This window comes from Syngnathus leptorhynchus, chromosome 2 (assembly GCF_054491065.1).
Source record: "Syngnathus leptorhynchus isolate UIUO chromosome 2, UIUO_Slep, whole genome shotgun sequence".
NCBI classification, from domain to species: Eukaryota; Metazoa; Chordata; class Actinopteri; order Syngnathiformes; family Syngnathidae; genus Syngnathus; species Syngnathus leptorhynchus.
In genome coordinates this window covers 18,055,386-18,070,233 of record NC_141196.1, presented here as the reverse complement: position 1 = coordinate 18,070,233, position 14,848 = coordinate 18,055,386, and the positions used below count along the sequence as shown (strand labels likewise).

The 14,848-nt window shown below is 42.0% G+C and overlaps 2 protein-coding genes across 3 annotated transcripts; both read left to right on the top strand.

Moving 5' to 3' along the window:
• The first annotated feature begins 3,725 nt into the window (after positions 1-3,725).
• On the top strand, positions 3,726-12,023 carry maea (macrophage erythroblast attacher, E3 ubiquitin ligase). Of its 2 annotated transcripts, none has more exons than XM_085905575.1 (9): positions 3,726-3,893; positions 7,177-7,359; positions 7,880-8,083; positions 8,170-8,292; positions 8,877-8,953; positions 9,023-9,131; positions 9,209-9,342; positions 9,653-9,848; positions 10,614-12,023. In XM_085905575.1, the coding sequence occupies exons 1-9, from the start codon at positions 3,825-3,827 to the stop codon at positions 10,707-10,709; spliced, it is 1,191 nt and encodes a 396-aa protein (XP_085761701.1). In that variant the 5' UTR covers positions 3,726-3,824; the 3' UTR covers positions 10,710-12,023. The 2 variants fall into 2 exon arrangements, with proteins under 2 accessions (XP_085761701.1, XP_085761700.1); XM_085905574.1 differs by lacking the exon at positions 3,726-3,893 and adding an exon at positions 3,936-4,594.
• A 980-nt stretch (positions 12,024-13,003) lies between these two features.
• Positions 13,004-14,748, top strand: LOC147061102 (heterogeneous nuclear ribonucleoprotein A0-like). The gene has a single exon (XM_085905577.1). The coding sequence runs from the start codon at positions 13,127-13,129 to the stop codon at positions 14,024-14,026; it is 900 nt and encodes a 299-aa protein (XP_085761703.1). The 5' UTR covers positions 13,004-13,126; the 3' UTR covers positions 14,027-14,748.
• The last annotated feature ends 100 nt before the right edge of the window (positions 14,749-14,848 follow it).

Genomic DNA, 14,848 nt, shown 5'->3' with positions numbered 1-14,848 from the left:
ACCCGAATGCAACGCTTAAGATAAAATATTCCTTTATTTGTGCCACACGTTTTCAGACTGTCATATTTTTAGACTAAGATCCCAGTCTCATCATTCAAACAAAAATGACATTGTTTCTTTACTATATGGACTAGTTTTACTACTTATTTACTGATTGAGGTAAATGAGTGGCCTTTATACCAGTGTGTTGGCCAAATACCACTTAAGGTACTCAGGACAAGTGTTTGTCTTTTCTTGCTCTTCTCCAGCTTTCCCCAATCACTTTATTTTTATCGTCATACAACAATGATACAGTATTGTGGGCTATTAGTTTTTGCTATGGATGTGTCGTGTGTCTTTCCTAAAGAAAGAATAAATGTTTGTACACAACAAAGGAGAGGATACTCTCACTTAACAAGCTATATTAAACAAGGCGTGCTTAGGTTTACAACATTTAAGTACCACTTCCGGTTAATGCTCTTACTGTTACCATTTCTGGTTTCTGCCCGCGACGTGACCAACAACTTAATGATCACTGCGCGGTAACGTGGACACATGGAAAACGTTGCAGAAAAAACAAAACAAAACATTTTGGCAGGCTATGTGCTTACAGACACTAAAATAAAAATGACTCAACTTACTGGTCGTCAACGCACATTGCAAACTCACAACACCGTGCACAACATAGCCCCAGACTCTACTGGGCTGCACACGTGTAGCATCGTGCAAATCACGTGAACGCACTTTTCACATAAATACAGAACATACAAGCATGAAAAATAGTAACCATTGTTACACTATGACTTTTTTTATTTACATTTTCTACAATGATAAAATAAAATACAAATTGAATCAAAACATAACAAATACTATTTCGAGATTCAATCCTTAACTGGGAGGGCACAAGCAACATGGTAAGTGGGCAGGGGCTCCTGTGGCCCACCTTTGGTGACGAGCCTGAATGCATTTCAACACTTCAAATGTGAAAGTCACCTGCTATGGTTTCAAAAGTTCGATACTGATTGTCATATAAATAAATACTAGATGGATTAATGTGAGCTGTGAGCCAATCTGGAGCGACCTCGCCACAGGGTGGCCATTTTGAGAGAGAGGTGGTTGATCATCCTGTTAATGGAGCTCAGATTTAAAAATAACGATAGATTGCCCAACACAATTAAACTTTTAAATGGCTTGTGTTGTCAGGTAAAAGTCAGGGATGTAGTTATTGACACAAACAACTATGCCGCGTTCATTCAACATAAGTGTTTTACATTTTTGGTGTTTGTGTATATGCAACCAAACCGGCCAAACTACATCTTAAACAATACCCAACCTTGCACAAATATGTTCTACTGCTACAACAAAGCCCACATGTACCATCCTAAAGCAACAAAGGCCTAAAAAAAGAAAATGACGTGATGACATTTTTCACGACAGTGTATTGTCCATTAAAGACAGTTGATATGTGTCGATTTTACATACAGCATGTACTACTAAGTACATAGATGAGAACGCAAACAATGTGTGACATTGCTACATAAAAATGTGACAAATCTAGGTCAATGGCTTGCACTCAAGTTTTAAGCAGCAAGGTTCCATGTTCAAATTCTTTGAATTGTTTCTGAAGTCTGTAAAAATGTGTATGTTTAACTTTGCGTCAGCCAAACCGACTAACAAATCAACTAAATAAAAATAATAAAAATCGAATTTTTAAGCAGGGTGAAAGGAGAGGTTAGGATTGCAACACAACTCATGAAGGGAAAGAAAAAATGATCATTGCACCATTTTCTGTTTAATTTACTTACTTTATCAACCAATGGAACAGCGCCAAATAGACATTCAGTCTTGAACACAGTCCTCTGATTAAATGTTTAACTTTTATATTGTTTCCTAAAAACACGTCATACTGTTCTGCACATACACACTGAATGACAGTGTGTGTGTGTGTTTTGTATGTACGTACCCACTGCAGTAATCCCCACCTGCGGGTAACACCCCCCTTCTACCACTGTTTCTTGCTGTTTCCTCATCTTGAAGATCCTCTGTTTGCCTCCTCTAAAGTGATGCTGAGGCAAGCAACTGACAGGAGCACTTACAGGCATGCTTGGCTGCACAGTGCACAAAAACACACACACACTAACACACACTAACAGATTCTTATGAGAAATCAAATGGTCTAATGCAGGTGTCTCAAACTCAATTTACCTGGGGGCCACTGAAGGTACAGTCTGGGGTGAGGCTGAGCCGCATTGTTTTTTTTTTTTGTAGGCTTGGATAAAAACGTTTAATGAAAAATAATTATCAAACAGTAATAAATAGATCAAATGATATCATGAAAACAATATTAATACAGCAGATATAGAAAACTGTAGAAACCACATATTGTTGCTGACTAGAGAAATGTATTATTATTCAGATTCATTGTCTGTGTTGACAGTTGTTTTTTAACTTTGGAAGGAACATTGCTCTGACCAAGGCTTCTGCCTACTTCTTGCTGCTAGCAGTGAGCCACATTTGGTGTGAGGGAGGAAGCAGTTGAGACGCTCAGCAGGGCTTGAAAATGCTCATCAATAAGTCTGGATCTGGACTTGGATTTATTGAAGTTCAAGATAGAAAAGAGCTAGTATGTGCTCCCAAATAGACACATTCGAATCAGAACCACACACAAACATTCATGTCAAAATCGTGGGCCACACAAAGAAAACTTTCATGTTAAGGTGAGGGCCACAAACCATCCTCCCGCAATTTGGCAACGGGTTTGAGACCCCTGCTCTAATGCAATTGTGTAGTACAAAATCATACTGAGGGATTCCTCCTTTAGCTTTAGTTAAGCTTTCAAAGTAGTGTTTTAAGAAAAGGTCAGGGTTTCAACGCATTGTTTTAAGATAGGGATGGGGTTTCAAAGTAGGGTTTAAAGTCTGGATGAGGGTTTCAAGACAAGATTACGATTTCAAAGTAGGGGTTTAAGTCAGCATTGAGGTTCCAAAGTACGATTTCAAGGCAGGATTTGTTTCAAGGTAGGGTTTCAGGTTCAGTTGGGGTTTTCAAAGTAGGGTTTCAATTTAGGGTTATCGTTTCAAAGTAGTGTTTCCAGTCAGGTTTGAGGGTTGAAAATAGGGTTTGATGTCAGATTTAAGATTTCAAAGTAGACTTTCATGCCATGATGGAGGTTTCAAAGTAAGGTTTCAAGACACGGTTAGGGTTTAAAGCAGATTTAGGGTTTCAACATTTTTCAAGGCACAGTTGGGATTCCCAAGCAAGGTCGTTGATCATCAGAATTAAAGTCCCAAAGTACGGTTTCAAGTCAAATTTGGAGTGTCAAAGTAGGGTTATTAATTTGGGTTGTGGTTTTAAATTACAGTAGGGTTTTAAAGCTGGGTTTGGCCGTTGGAGTAGGGTTTCGGACTGGGGTTTGGGTTTCAAAAGAAGGGTTTTAAGTCAGGGTCAAGGTTTGAAAGTGCACTTTCAACCCAGGATTGGATTTTCAAAGTAATGTATCAAGTCAGGGTTATGATTTCAAGGCAGAATTGGAAGAATTGGAGAGAAACATTTTAAAATATAGAGTGCAGACATTTTAAAATGGATCTCTATTTTTCTACCTTAACATTCGGTTATCCTATGCTCAATTAGTAAAAATTCATTTGAACTAGTCAAATTAAAATATCTGTTGGTCAGCGGTGTTAATGTTGCCACCGTTCCTCCAGATGGCGGTCGCGAGCGATCGACGCCATGCTGACGCATTAGAAAAAAAGAAAAAAAGACACACATACACAAACACATGTACACTACACACGCGCACACACACAAACAAGCCTTCAGTTGAAAGCCCCACGCACAAAACCAAGATGGCGGTGCAAGAGACAGCATCTCAACTCTCCATGGCTCTTAAAGTACAAGAATACCCCACGCTCAAGGTAAACTACCGATGTCGAGTGACACCGAGCGACCCCTTGGCGCTTATCACGAGGTAACCGGGGGTAATGGAGAGATACGCTGGTTTCTGACGAATTTGACACCAATCTTGACGGGATTTCAACGTTAGCCGAGATAGCTTAGCCAAGCTATCAAACGTCTGTCTTACCCACATAACAGGTGCCACGATTTCGCATGACAAACTTGTGGAGACTTCCTTGTCACTAAATTGTACAATAAAGACTTTAAAATGACATGTCAGTGTAACATGGCGTCCCCCCTTTATTCAACATGGACGACGGGGTGGAATGTGTTTCTTGTCGTAAAATGGCGTCACGCTGAAACGTTTTGACAGTCAGCTGGAAAGCGAACGGCAGCGCGGTCGAACCATCTATCTCGGGCTATCATCGAGGGCTCAAAGAGCAAGCATTCGTGGCATACAAATCCGAACCATTTGAAAGGGAGATCGGCTGAAATCACTCGTGTTAGTCTGGTTGGGGGGCGTGGGTAGTGGAGTAGCTCCGGTTTTAGGGGGGCTGGTACGACCCCTGTTCTCCGCGAATGTTCCTCACAAAATGGCCAACGAGAGGAAATGAAAGCAGCCGCTCTTCTCTCGCTGCGACACCAAACCCGGATTACCTCCCTCATCATCATCTTCGTCCTCCCATTCACGCCCCTCGCACACAAGTCTGGATCTCTCGTTGTGAGTAGCAAGTTCATGCATCACATGTTAAATCAGCCTTTGTATGTGTTATGTTGAAGGAGGGCTGGCTGGGTCGACTGTCTCTGTGTGTCGATGCTGCAGTCAGAGGGGGGTTGGCGATGATGGGATCCATTTTAGGAGTAGAAGTGGTAGCAAATGGGGGTGCATGGGGCTACACGTCTGCAGGCATGTTGGAGGAACAAATTGGCATCACGGCTGCGAATCTGCATTTGTACAAATAGCCTTGCAAACTGCATTTGGAATGCAGTGGTTGAAATTTGTGGCAATTGTTACAGTCTGCTCTAACATGCTGATTCATGTGTGAGACATTGAAACGCAGGCGAACGCTATTCCAGTGTCCCTAGCTTTTATTTGTTCGATTAAAGAATGGAGCTTCCTGCATGTAGAAGAAGATAGGGATCAAAACTTACAGCCAAAGTCAGTGAGTAAGTGTTGCCCACCCTGAAAGGTTTCTAAGTGCTTATTGATGCTTTATTTCTATTAGACAAGGTTATGGCTTGACTAAATGAAGCTCCTCCTTTCAATTCAACGTCATTCCTTGTAGGACTGCAATGATTATTCAAATTACACATATATATTCATGAAAAAAACAAACTTGAAGCACAATATCTGCCACGGAGCTTTGTGGTAATATTTATTCCACACGATTGATGTTAAGGCAGACTCGAGTAGAAATTAGTGTGCATGATGGTGCTGAGCCAGGCAGAAAGACAATGTCCAGTGTTTAATAGCTAATGTTCTCAGAGGTGGTCAAGGATAGACATGGCCACAGTGCATTTCTGCTTTATTGAAAAATGGTAAACACATTCAGGCACTCAAATATTTGTTCACCCCAGCTAGTGTGACATAAATGAACAGGTGAGGTTCCCAAAAAAGTGCTTCCATATTTCGATTCGTCATTCTACCTGGAGTGCCCAGAGGAACCAGTGTTGAGTGCTCAGAGACATGGCCAAGATACAGTAGGCTGACACCTGACCACCACCAAACAAGACACACATATTAAAACGTCAAGACTCGGTCAGGAAATATCAGTAGACAGATTTTACAAAGATCTTATGGACTGATGAGGTGAGTGAATCTTGATGGACCAGCTGAACCCGTGGCTAGATCAGTAACGGCCACTTCAAATCAGATGACACCAAGGTGGAGACTGGCTACTGGTATGGGCTGGTATTATATAAGAGGAGCTGGTGGGACCTTTTTGAGTTGAACGTGGGCTTGAAATTAACTCTAAAATTAAAACAAAGATTAATTTTAATTAATCAAATGCCAGGTAAAAGGTTAGCATCTTTCAAGAAGACCATGATTTTTATGCAGGAAAATATTCCATCGCATGCATCAAAATACTTCATTTGGCAGCTTGCCGGTAAAGGCCTAAAAGATGATAGAATAATGACGTGGGCCCCTTCTTCATCCGACCAAAATTCAAATGAGAACTTGTGGGCCCTTTCTAAATTTGAGATTTATGCTGAAGAAAAACAATGTCTGCGAGGTTGTGGTTGTTGCTGCACAAAAGTCAATCGTCAACAGACTCCATGAATGGAAGTCTTATAACTGTTATTAAAAAGAAGGGTGGCTATATTGGTAACAGATTTTTCTAAAAATGTTAATACTGTTCATTTTGAGTTGTTTATTTGTTATTATTATGTGTTTTCTCCAGGCTTGGTGTTGTTTTTGTTCATCAAGGAAAGAAAATCAGACTTGTGTAAAACACAAATGTGCAAAATGAACTTGCAAGTGTCCATGCAAATCTGAACTTCAGAATCTTACTTTCAAGTGAGAATTCTGACCTTTAAGTCAGAAAGTGATGTATGTGCAGATGTATATGACAATGTATGTACTGTATATGACAAAAAATGAAGCAGACAGAAGGGTCAATCATGCTGAACATCGACAATGTCAAAGAGACCCTAGCCGTTGCAAATGTTGGAAACCTTTGAACTGCAGTAAATGCTTCAAAGCTGCAAATAGTTTGCCGGCATTGCAGTGCTTCACCTGTAGGGTTTTACATGAGTGTGTGTGTATGGGTTGCAGAGCTGAACAGTTGATGGCTGTTTTCAATATGTAATGGTCATCATTTATAACTTACAAATACATGCTTTTTTTGATGAGTCTTCTTATAATTTTTTTTTTGGGCCCAGCAGTGCGGACGATTGTTTATTATGTATTTATTTTATGTATTTATTATCTATATAATCAATTATTTTTATTTATTTATTTGGATACAGCTTGTTGGAAATATTATAGTTTTGAATCAATCAAAATGGGATTCTTCCCAGGAGAAAATTATTTTTCCCGCTATTTCTGTAAAAGTTGGCGCAAGTTAATGCTGGGGTAAAAATACAGTCTCAATGCTTGCTTGAAAAAAAATAAAATTGAATGTCATCATTATAATTTTCCTTTCCTATAAGTCAAGGGGTGGTCATTATTAAAATGTATGAAATATTTGCTAGAGAAAAACAGATTTTATTTGAGAAGCTGTTTTGCTCATCCTGACTTGACACGAATTTTCCCTCCTTGCGTCAAGGTGCTCAAACATCTCCCCGTTTGCCATTTTTCAGGTGCCCTACGAGACACTCAACAAGCGATTCCGTGCTGCCCAAAAAAATATCGACAGGGAGACAAGTCACGTGACCATGGTGGTGGCTGAGCTGGAGAAGACGCTCAGCAGCTTCCCGGTGGTGGACTCTGTGGTGTCCCTGCTGGACGGCGTCGTGGAGAAGCTCAGCGCACTGAAACGAAAGGTGACAAGCGCTTGTTTATGTGGACACAGCATTTGCTCTGTGAGACCAGAGGTGGCAAAAGCGCTCACATTCTGTTCTGAAGTAGAAGTACTGATACTTTATCGATTTGACATGCGCAGTCGAATGCGCAAAGAAATTAGGACTCATTGGTGCACAGATCTTGTATCCACCAAATAGTAGGTAATTTTCCATAATAATTTTGTCTGTGACTTGAATTTCCACTGTATCAAATCAGCGCTCGCCTTTGAAATGAATGGAAATGCCATTAGTATGTTTCACATCCTTAAAAAAAAAAACAGTCATTATTTTATAAAATGTTTTAATAAAGAAAAGTAGCATATGGGTAAAATGTGTGCTCATTTGCAATGGTTAAACGTGTCCACTGCAGGTCAGTGTTTTTCCCAACTTGGACACTTCGAACCATTTGAGACAATATTGCGAATGAGCTGTCAATGCTTCACGAGGCTCCATTTGCTATCACTAGTAAATCGAGCTCAATTCAATGCGCATCTTTTTGTAGGCAGCTGAGTCCATCCAGGCAGAGGATGAGAGCGCCAAACTGTGCAAGCGGCGCATCGAGCATCTGAAGGAACACAGCAGCGACCAGCCGGCCTCGGTGAATCTGTGGAAGAAGAAACGCATGGACCGCATGATGGTGGAGCACCTGTTGCGCTGCGGATACTACAACACAGCCGTCAAGCTGGCGAGACAGAGCGGCATTGAGGTCAGCCATTTTTATTATTATTTTTTTTTTTTGAAGCGCTGCTCACCTGTCTTGGGCAATGCGTACTCAAGTCTTGAACTTTTCAGGATTTGGTCAACATCGAGATGTTCCTCACAGCAAAGGAGGTGGAGGAGTCCCTGGAAAGGCAGGAGACGGCGACCTGCCTAGCTTGGTGCCATGACAACAAGTCTCGCCTTCGTAAGATGAAGGTAATAAGTAGAACCTGAGTCCTATCATACTGTCCACTAGATAATCAAGTCAACAGGATACATGTTAGCTTCACATGAGAATTGTGGTAAATAAAAGTTGTATAGAAAAATAACTTTCCCCAAATTTTACCACTGTAGATCAGTGGTGCTTGCACTTTTAAAATGTCACAAAGATCTACCCACTACAAAAACGCGAGTGCGTGCGTTGATGCGTCATGCGTTGATTAGCTTGTTAGCTTTGGCGCTGCGTTTGTGTATGTGTGGCCGTTAAACTTGCTGCGGTGGGGGGGGACACCGTCTATTGCGCATGTGCCGTTCATTCTGATTGCTTACCTGTATGTCAATCAAGTGATGGCATGGATTCTAGCCTACATAAATTTAAAAAAAGTTTTTGTCTATATATATATATATATATATATATATATTTTAAATGTCATGCAATCGACCATTAGTAGTAGATTGGCGATGGATGTAATGAGCACCCCTGACTTAGATGTTTATCTGTTGCACTACGTATATTCTATTTCACCGCTAGGTGTCACTAATGTCACGTTAATAGACATGATCTGATTTTGTTTGTGCAGAGTTGTCTGGAGTTCAGTTTGAGAATCCAGGAGTTCATCGAGCTCATCCGACAGAACAAGCGAATGGATGCCGTCAGGTATTCTGATACTGCAATATTGGTATTATTAAGTGCTTTCATTAATACCACATGCCGATTCCATGCCAGACATGCAAGGAAACACTTCAGCCAAGCCGAGGGGGGACAGTTGGACGAAGTACGGCAGGTGATGGGTATGCTGGCCTTCCCCTCAGACACACACATCTCCCCGTACAAGGTAACATTCACACGATGGACAGGAGTCATGTGACCTGGTCCCGAACACTTCATGTGAGAATCTTGTGACACTCTCAGGATCTGTTAGATCCAGCCCGCTGGAAGATGCTGATCCAGCAGTTCCGGTACGACAACTATCGACTGCATCAGCTGGGCAACAACTCTGTCTTCACCATTACCCTACAGGCCGGGCTGTCTGCCATCAAGACGCCGTATTCTTTTGTGGGCTTGACACGTAGGGGGATTTAAACTGATTTTTTGTGCTTACAGCTCTTAGAATGGGTGGGTTACTGGAGATGAGCAACACAATACAGCACAGCACCAGTGATGTTGGTAGCATGTTAATAAGTAACGTATAACATAATAGTAATTGCTATTTTGACTAACTAATGATATTACATTTCAAAGGCTTACATTTTGGCGATATCCCATAACGGGGCTTTTTCTGATTGTAATGGCAAGAGGGAAGATACTCAAATTATTTGCATGTAAAGAAGTGTGAACCTTAATTATCCTTTCCAGTCAGTGTTACAAGGAGGATGGAACCTCCAAGAACCCCGACTGCCCCGTGTGCAGCAAGTCCTTAAACAAGTTGGCTCAACCTCTGCCCATGGCCCACTGCGCCAACTCTAGGCTCGTGTGCAAGATCTCCGGCGAGGTCATGAATGAGAACAACCCCCCCATGATGCTTCCCAACGGATATGTGTATGGATACAATGTGAGTACATACACAACCTGGAATGGGAACAGTAAATTTGGTCAAAATGCTACATTAAAAGTGTGTAACGTAGAACATTTATGGTAGATTAGATTAGATTGTGTACATTAAATATGATGGCTACAAAGACAATAAAATAGGTAAATATGGTACATCTATTTTGGGAATCTCAGGTACATTGGACATAATTTGGATGGGTAAATGATCCCCAAAATTAGCGAGAAAATAAATCAAGTCTAAATAATAAATCAATTTTATTTTGAAAAATGTTACAATTATTTTCTATTTTCCTGTGATTGGCTGCCAACCAGTTCAGGGTGTCCCCCGCCTACTGCCCGTTGACTGCTGGGATAGGCTCCAGCACGCCCGCGACCCCCGTGGGGACCATCAGTACAGAATATGGATGGATGGATTTTCTATTTTCAATTTTGGGGACCACCTGCAATATCGCCACAGACCACTAGAGGGTCGCAGACCACCGGTTGACAATCCCTAATCTAATATTATATATACTGCGCTTTTTAGAATAAAGATAAATTGAGTTTGTTTGGGGGAAAAATATATATAAAGATCCTTTTTTTAAAAAAAAAAAAAAAAAAAAACTCAACAATTAAATCCCAATCGGAGTTTTGAGAGGGAAAACAAATCACAATTAGATTATTTTCCAAAATTGTGACGCCCTAGTACATAAGAGAGGTACTTCTACACAGGTAAAGGTACACTAAACAATATTCAAATGTTTTTCTTTGTGTCTTTCTTTGGCAGTCCTTACTCTCCATCCGCCAAGACGACAAAGTAATTTGCCCCAGAACCAAAGAAGTCTTCAGCTTCTCTCAGGCTGAGAAGGTCTACATCATGTGATCAGGCGCTGTAACCCAACAAAAATGCCACAAGATTTACCCCCCCCCCCCCCCCCCCCCCCCAAACTACATATGCACATCCCATCCGTGTCCCTCACTTCCTTCCAATCATTTGGCCATTGGCTCTCACGGATACCAGGATGCTTCCTTCAAGACTGGTGTCCAGAGATTAGCTCGGCAAACATGCCTGTCAGGTAGCAAAGTACCTGTATGTGTTTTTCTTGCTGGAGGCTGGATGATGTTACATGCCTACATTGTTGCCTCTGACATTGCCTCCACCTCCCTACATGGCTTTAAAAGGCCACATCAGGGCTGCATTAGAGATGTAAATAGTAGATAGGCTTTGTTCACAGCTCCTGGTGACTCATCATTGTGTAGGGGGTAGGGGGCAGGTGGGGATGCGACTGAACAAGTATTTTGCTCCTCTGGTTTAATTAACTCCCCTCCTGCTTTCACTAAAACGACCGTTTATTTTCTACGATCACACACTAACTCATGAGTGTCTCTGGCGATAAGGCTGATCTTCCTTTTTTTGTTTTTTTGGCCCGATGTAAGGTTTCTCACATTCATTTTCACCATCCGGCTTAACTTGTTTCACTCGCGATGGGAGTCCTATGATAGTGGAACAAGAATAAATGAGCTACACAATGTTGCTTTACAATTCAACCACTGTGTTACAAAAAGCAAATAAATTGACAAATCTTTGGAAATTACGAAACAAGGGACCAGTGAGGTGTTTTGATACGTGTCTATATGGGCACTGTTATTTTCCATACTATAAGGTGGGTAGAAAATTGTAAAGACACTTGGTATCGGGGACAGGAGCTTGCCATTGGGGGCGAACGGGCTCATTCTTTCACACCGCTCCCATGGGACCTGGTTTTGTGCACTCGGAAGCAAAATGGTGACCCAACATATCTTGAACTATAGCACTCTTGGTCTAACTTCTGACTGATTTAATTGTTTACGTGTTCCAATACTTTATCCATATGTGTTATTTTGGAATGAAAAAAGGATTGTGTGAAACAGTCATGAATTTGAGATGTGACCCCCCCCCCATCATCATTTCGATTGATAATGATAAACACTAAGCACAAAATTCAGCATGAAATTTTAAAAAAAGTTTTCAAATCCCCACAACGTAGACGTAAACCAGACTTTTAATTTCAAGTTTTCTGACTGAGGGACTGTGACAAACCAGGAGTTGCTGCTTTGTGGACTGTCGTCTTGTGTGTTTCTGTTCCTAGACGTAGGTGAAGATGATTGTTTCGTCATAAATATGCCTCATAAAGATTTTACCAGTCTTTCTTTTCAATTGGCTGCCTTCTTTGTGTCTCTGTGATTTGAGGGTGTGGCTTGCTCATCACTTGACTCCGTTTCACTTTGAATTTTCTGCTGCATCTCCTGAAACCTACAATTGAGGCAAAACATAGCAAGTCATAGAGATAATATGTAAACCTCCAACCGTGTCATGCTCATGAAGTAAATTGAATTAACTTATACATCGCATTGAAACAATTTTGGAGATGTTTTACAAACGTTTTGGTTTTAAACCAGGAGTTCTCATACGTTATGGGTTCAGGGGAGACATTTTTCGAGAACTCCTCTAATGCTGATTGTACATTACTCGTGTGTGTATTGTGCATCCCCCAAATGGTGTCAAATAGGGGTTTCAAGAAAGGGTTCATTTTTTAGAATAAGATTTTGGTTAGTGTTTCAAGCCCAGTCTTATGAGAGCAAATCAGGGTTGCAAATAAAGGGGTACAGTTTCTAGCCAGGGTTAGCTTTTCAAACAAGGGTTGTGTAATATGGTTTAAATTCAATCCAAGGTTAAGACTTCAAAAAAGATTTAAAGCCAGTTAGGGTTTCAAATAAAGGCTTGAAGACTGGGAGTTGGTTTCCGCCAAGAAGTAGGGTGTAGAAGTATGTTGAGGTTACAAACAATCCCTAGAGTGTCAATTTATTATTTCATGTCAGAGTTGGGAAGAGTTTCAAATTGCAGTTTCAAGATTGAGTGAAAAGCTCTGAAGTTATGTTTTTCAAGCTATGGTTAAAGTTGAAAATGATGGTTTCTTGACCAGGTCAGCTAAACTAGAATGTCGAAATGAAGAAAGGTTCTCTTTTTACTTAAATATCCAATCAGTTTAAGTTAACTTTTGAAAATGTCATACGATAGTTCTTTAAAAAAAAATCATCATAAAGACAATTCATCGAGGTACCTTTAACATCTTTAAAGGGCACGTTGACATGAACAAAATAAAAACGGAAATAGGGCGGTGCCTAAGTCGAAGCGTGCGTGACGTAAGTGGTGCTTCAATATAAATGTAACTGCGTTGGTTTCCCCGTCCACCATTTTGAGATTTGAGGCACCGTGGCTAACAATTCTTCCGCGGTAATACTAAATCTCCATTTTGAAACATGTCCGACCAGCTATGTAAACTGTTTGTCGGCGGCCTCAACGTAGACACCGACGACGACGGGCTTCGCAAACACTTTGAGCAGTACGGCTCGCTCACCGACTGCGTGGTGGTGGTCAACAAGCAGCTCCAACGCTCCCGCTGCTTCGGCTTCGTCACCTACTCGACGACGGAGGAGGCCGACGCCGCTATGAGTGCTAGGCCGCACACCGTCGACGGCAACACAGTCGAGGTGAAGCGGGCCATGTCGCGAGAGGACGCCAACAAACCTGAAGCTCTCGCCAAGGTGAAAAAAATCTTCGTGGGCGGACTGAAAGACGACATCGAAGAGGATCACCTCAGCGAGTATTTCTCCCAGTATGGCCAAATCGAGAAGTCCGAGGTAATCTCCGAGAAGGACACTGGGAAGAAGAGAGGCTTCGGCTTCGTGTATTTCAACGACCATGACGCCGCCGACAAAGCCGTCGTGATTAAGTTCCACACCATCAATGGACACAAAGTGGAGGTAAAGAAGGCTCTCACCAAGCAGGAGATGCAGGCGGCCAGCAGGGGTGGCATGTCCCCGAGAGGTAGAGGCGGCCGAGGCATGAGGGCTAACCAAAATGGCTACGGCAGTAGAGACTATGGCGGAAACTACAGTTACGGAAATGGCGGTGGAGGTTACAACAGCGGCGGAGGCTACGGGGGCTACGGAGGACATTACGGGGGTGGCTACGGCGACCAGGGCGGCTACGGTGGCGGCAACGGCTACAGCGATTTCGGCAGCGGCTACGGCCAACAATCCTCTGGCTACGGTCCTATGAAGGGACCCTTCGGCGGCCAGCGGAACCCGGCCCCCTACTCACGCGGCGGCGGCGGTGGTGGTGGCGGCTACCCCAGGGGGGGTTACGGCGGCTACTAGACCAGACAAGTCATCCGAACATCCCTCCAGACCATACCTCCAGCCGTGGATTTGGACGTCAAAAGTCAAAACTCAGTAATGGTGGTGGGGGGGGGGTCACCCCCCACCCCCAAACAAAATGAAGACCTCAAAGCCCCGTAACAGGTAGGAAGGTCACTTCCCAAAAAATACCAAATTAAAAACAAATTAGGACACTTAAAATACATACAAGATATAAAATACAGATTATCACCATTTTGTATGTACTACTCGTGTAGCTGACGTCTAAACATTTAGACCCTTTTGCGTTCACCCTTTGTTAAAAGCTGAATGTAGGCTTGTCTTATTATGCTTATTTTAATATTTTAGATGCATTTTTTGTTTCCAGTGTGGGCGTGAGCACATTCTGATCTGTTAAATATTTTTTTTAACTGTTGTCACAAGGCCATTTTGTGACTAGACTCACGTTTTCCCCCAGTAAAGATGGCGGGAGACGCACTGCTTTTGTTTACCCCCCACCCCCACCCCTCTCTCTCTCTCTTTATGCTCTAAAACCGACCACGCATTCATTCTCGCTGGCGTCTCAGCGGCAATTTTGCGTCAATTTGTTATTCCTCCCATTCAGCCTGTAGAGCAATATCCAAATGTATGCTGTGTACTTTCATGTTCTTCAGAAAACAATTCATTACTGTTTGAAGAAACTTATTCTGTATGTTCATTCTTAAATAAAAGGTTACACCACATAGCTTAGTTTTACTTTACTCATTAATCAAGTTTATCCACAGGTCAGCTTTGTAGTTACACGGGGGGGCCTCTTTTCCCAGTTTTAAAGTCAGGTGGGTG

Coding starts and splice junctions, on each gene's coding strand:
- maea (XM_085905574.1), top strand. CDS start 4,484: ATGAAAGCAGCCGCTCTTCTCTCGCTGCGACACCAAACCCGGATTACC. Junction 4,595..7,176: donor ACAAGTCTGGATCTCTCGTT/GTGAGTAGCAAG, acceptor GCCATTTTTCAG/GTGCCCTACGAGACACTCAA. Junction 8,954..9,022: donor AAGCGAATGGATGCCGTCAG/GTATTCTGATAC, acceptor ATTCCATGCCAG/ACATGCAAGGAAACACTTCA.
- LOC147061102 (XM_085905577.1), top strand. CDS start 13,127: ATGTCCGACCAGCTATGTAAACTGTTTGTCGGCGGCCTCAACGTAGAC.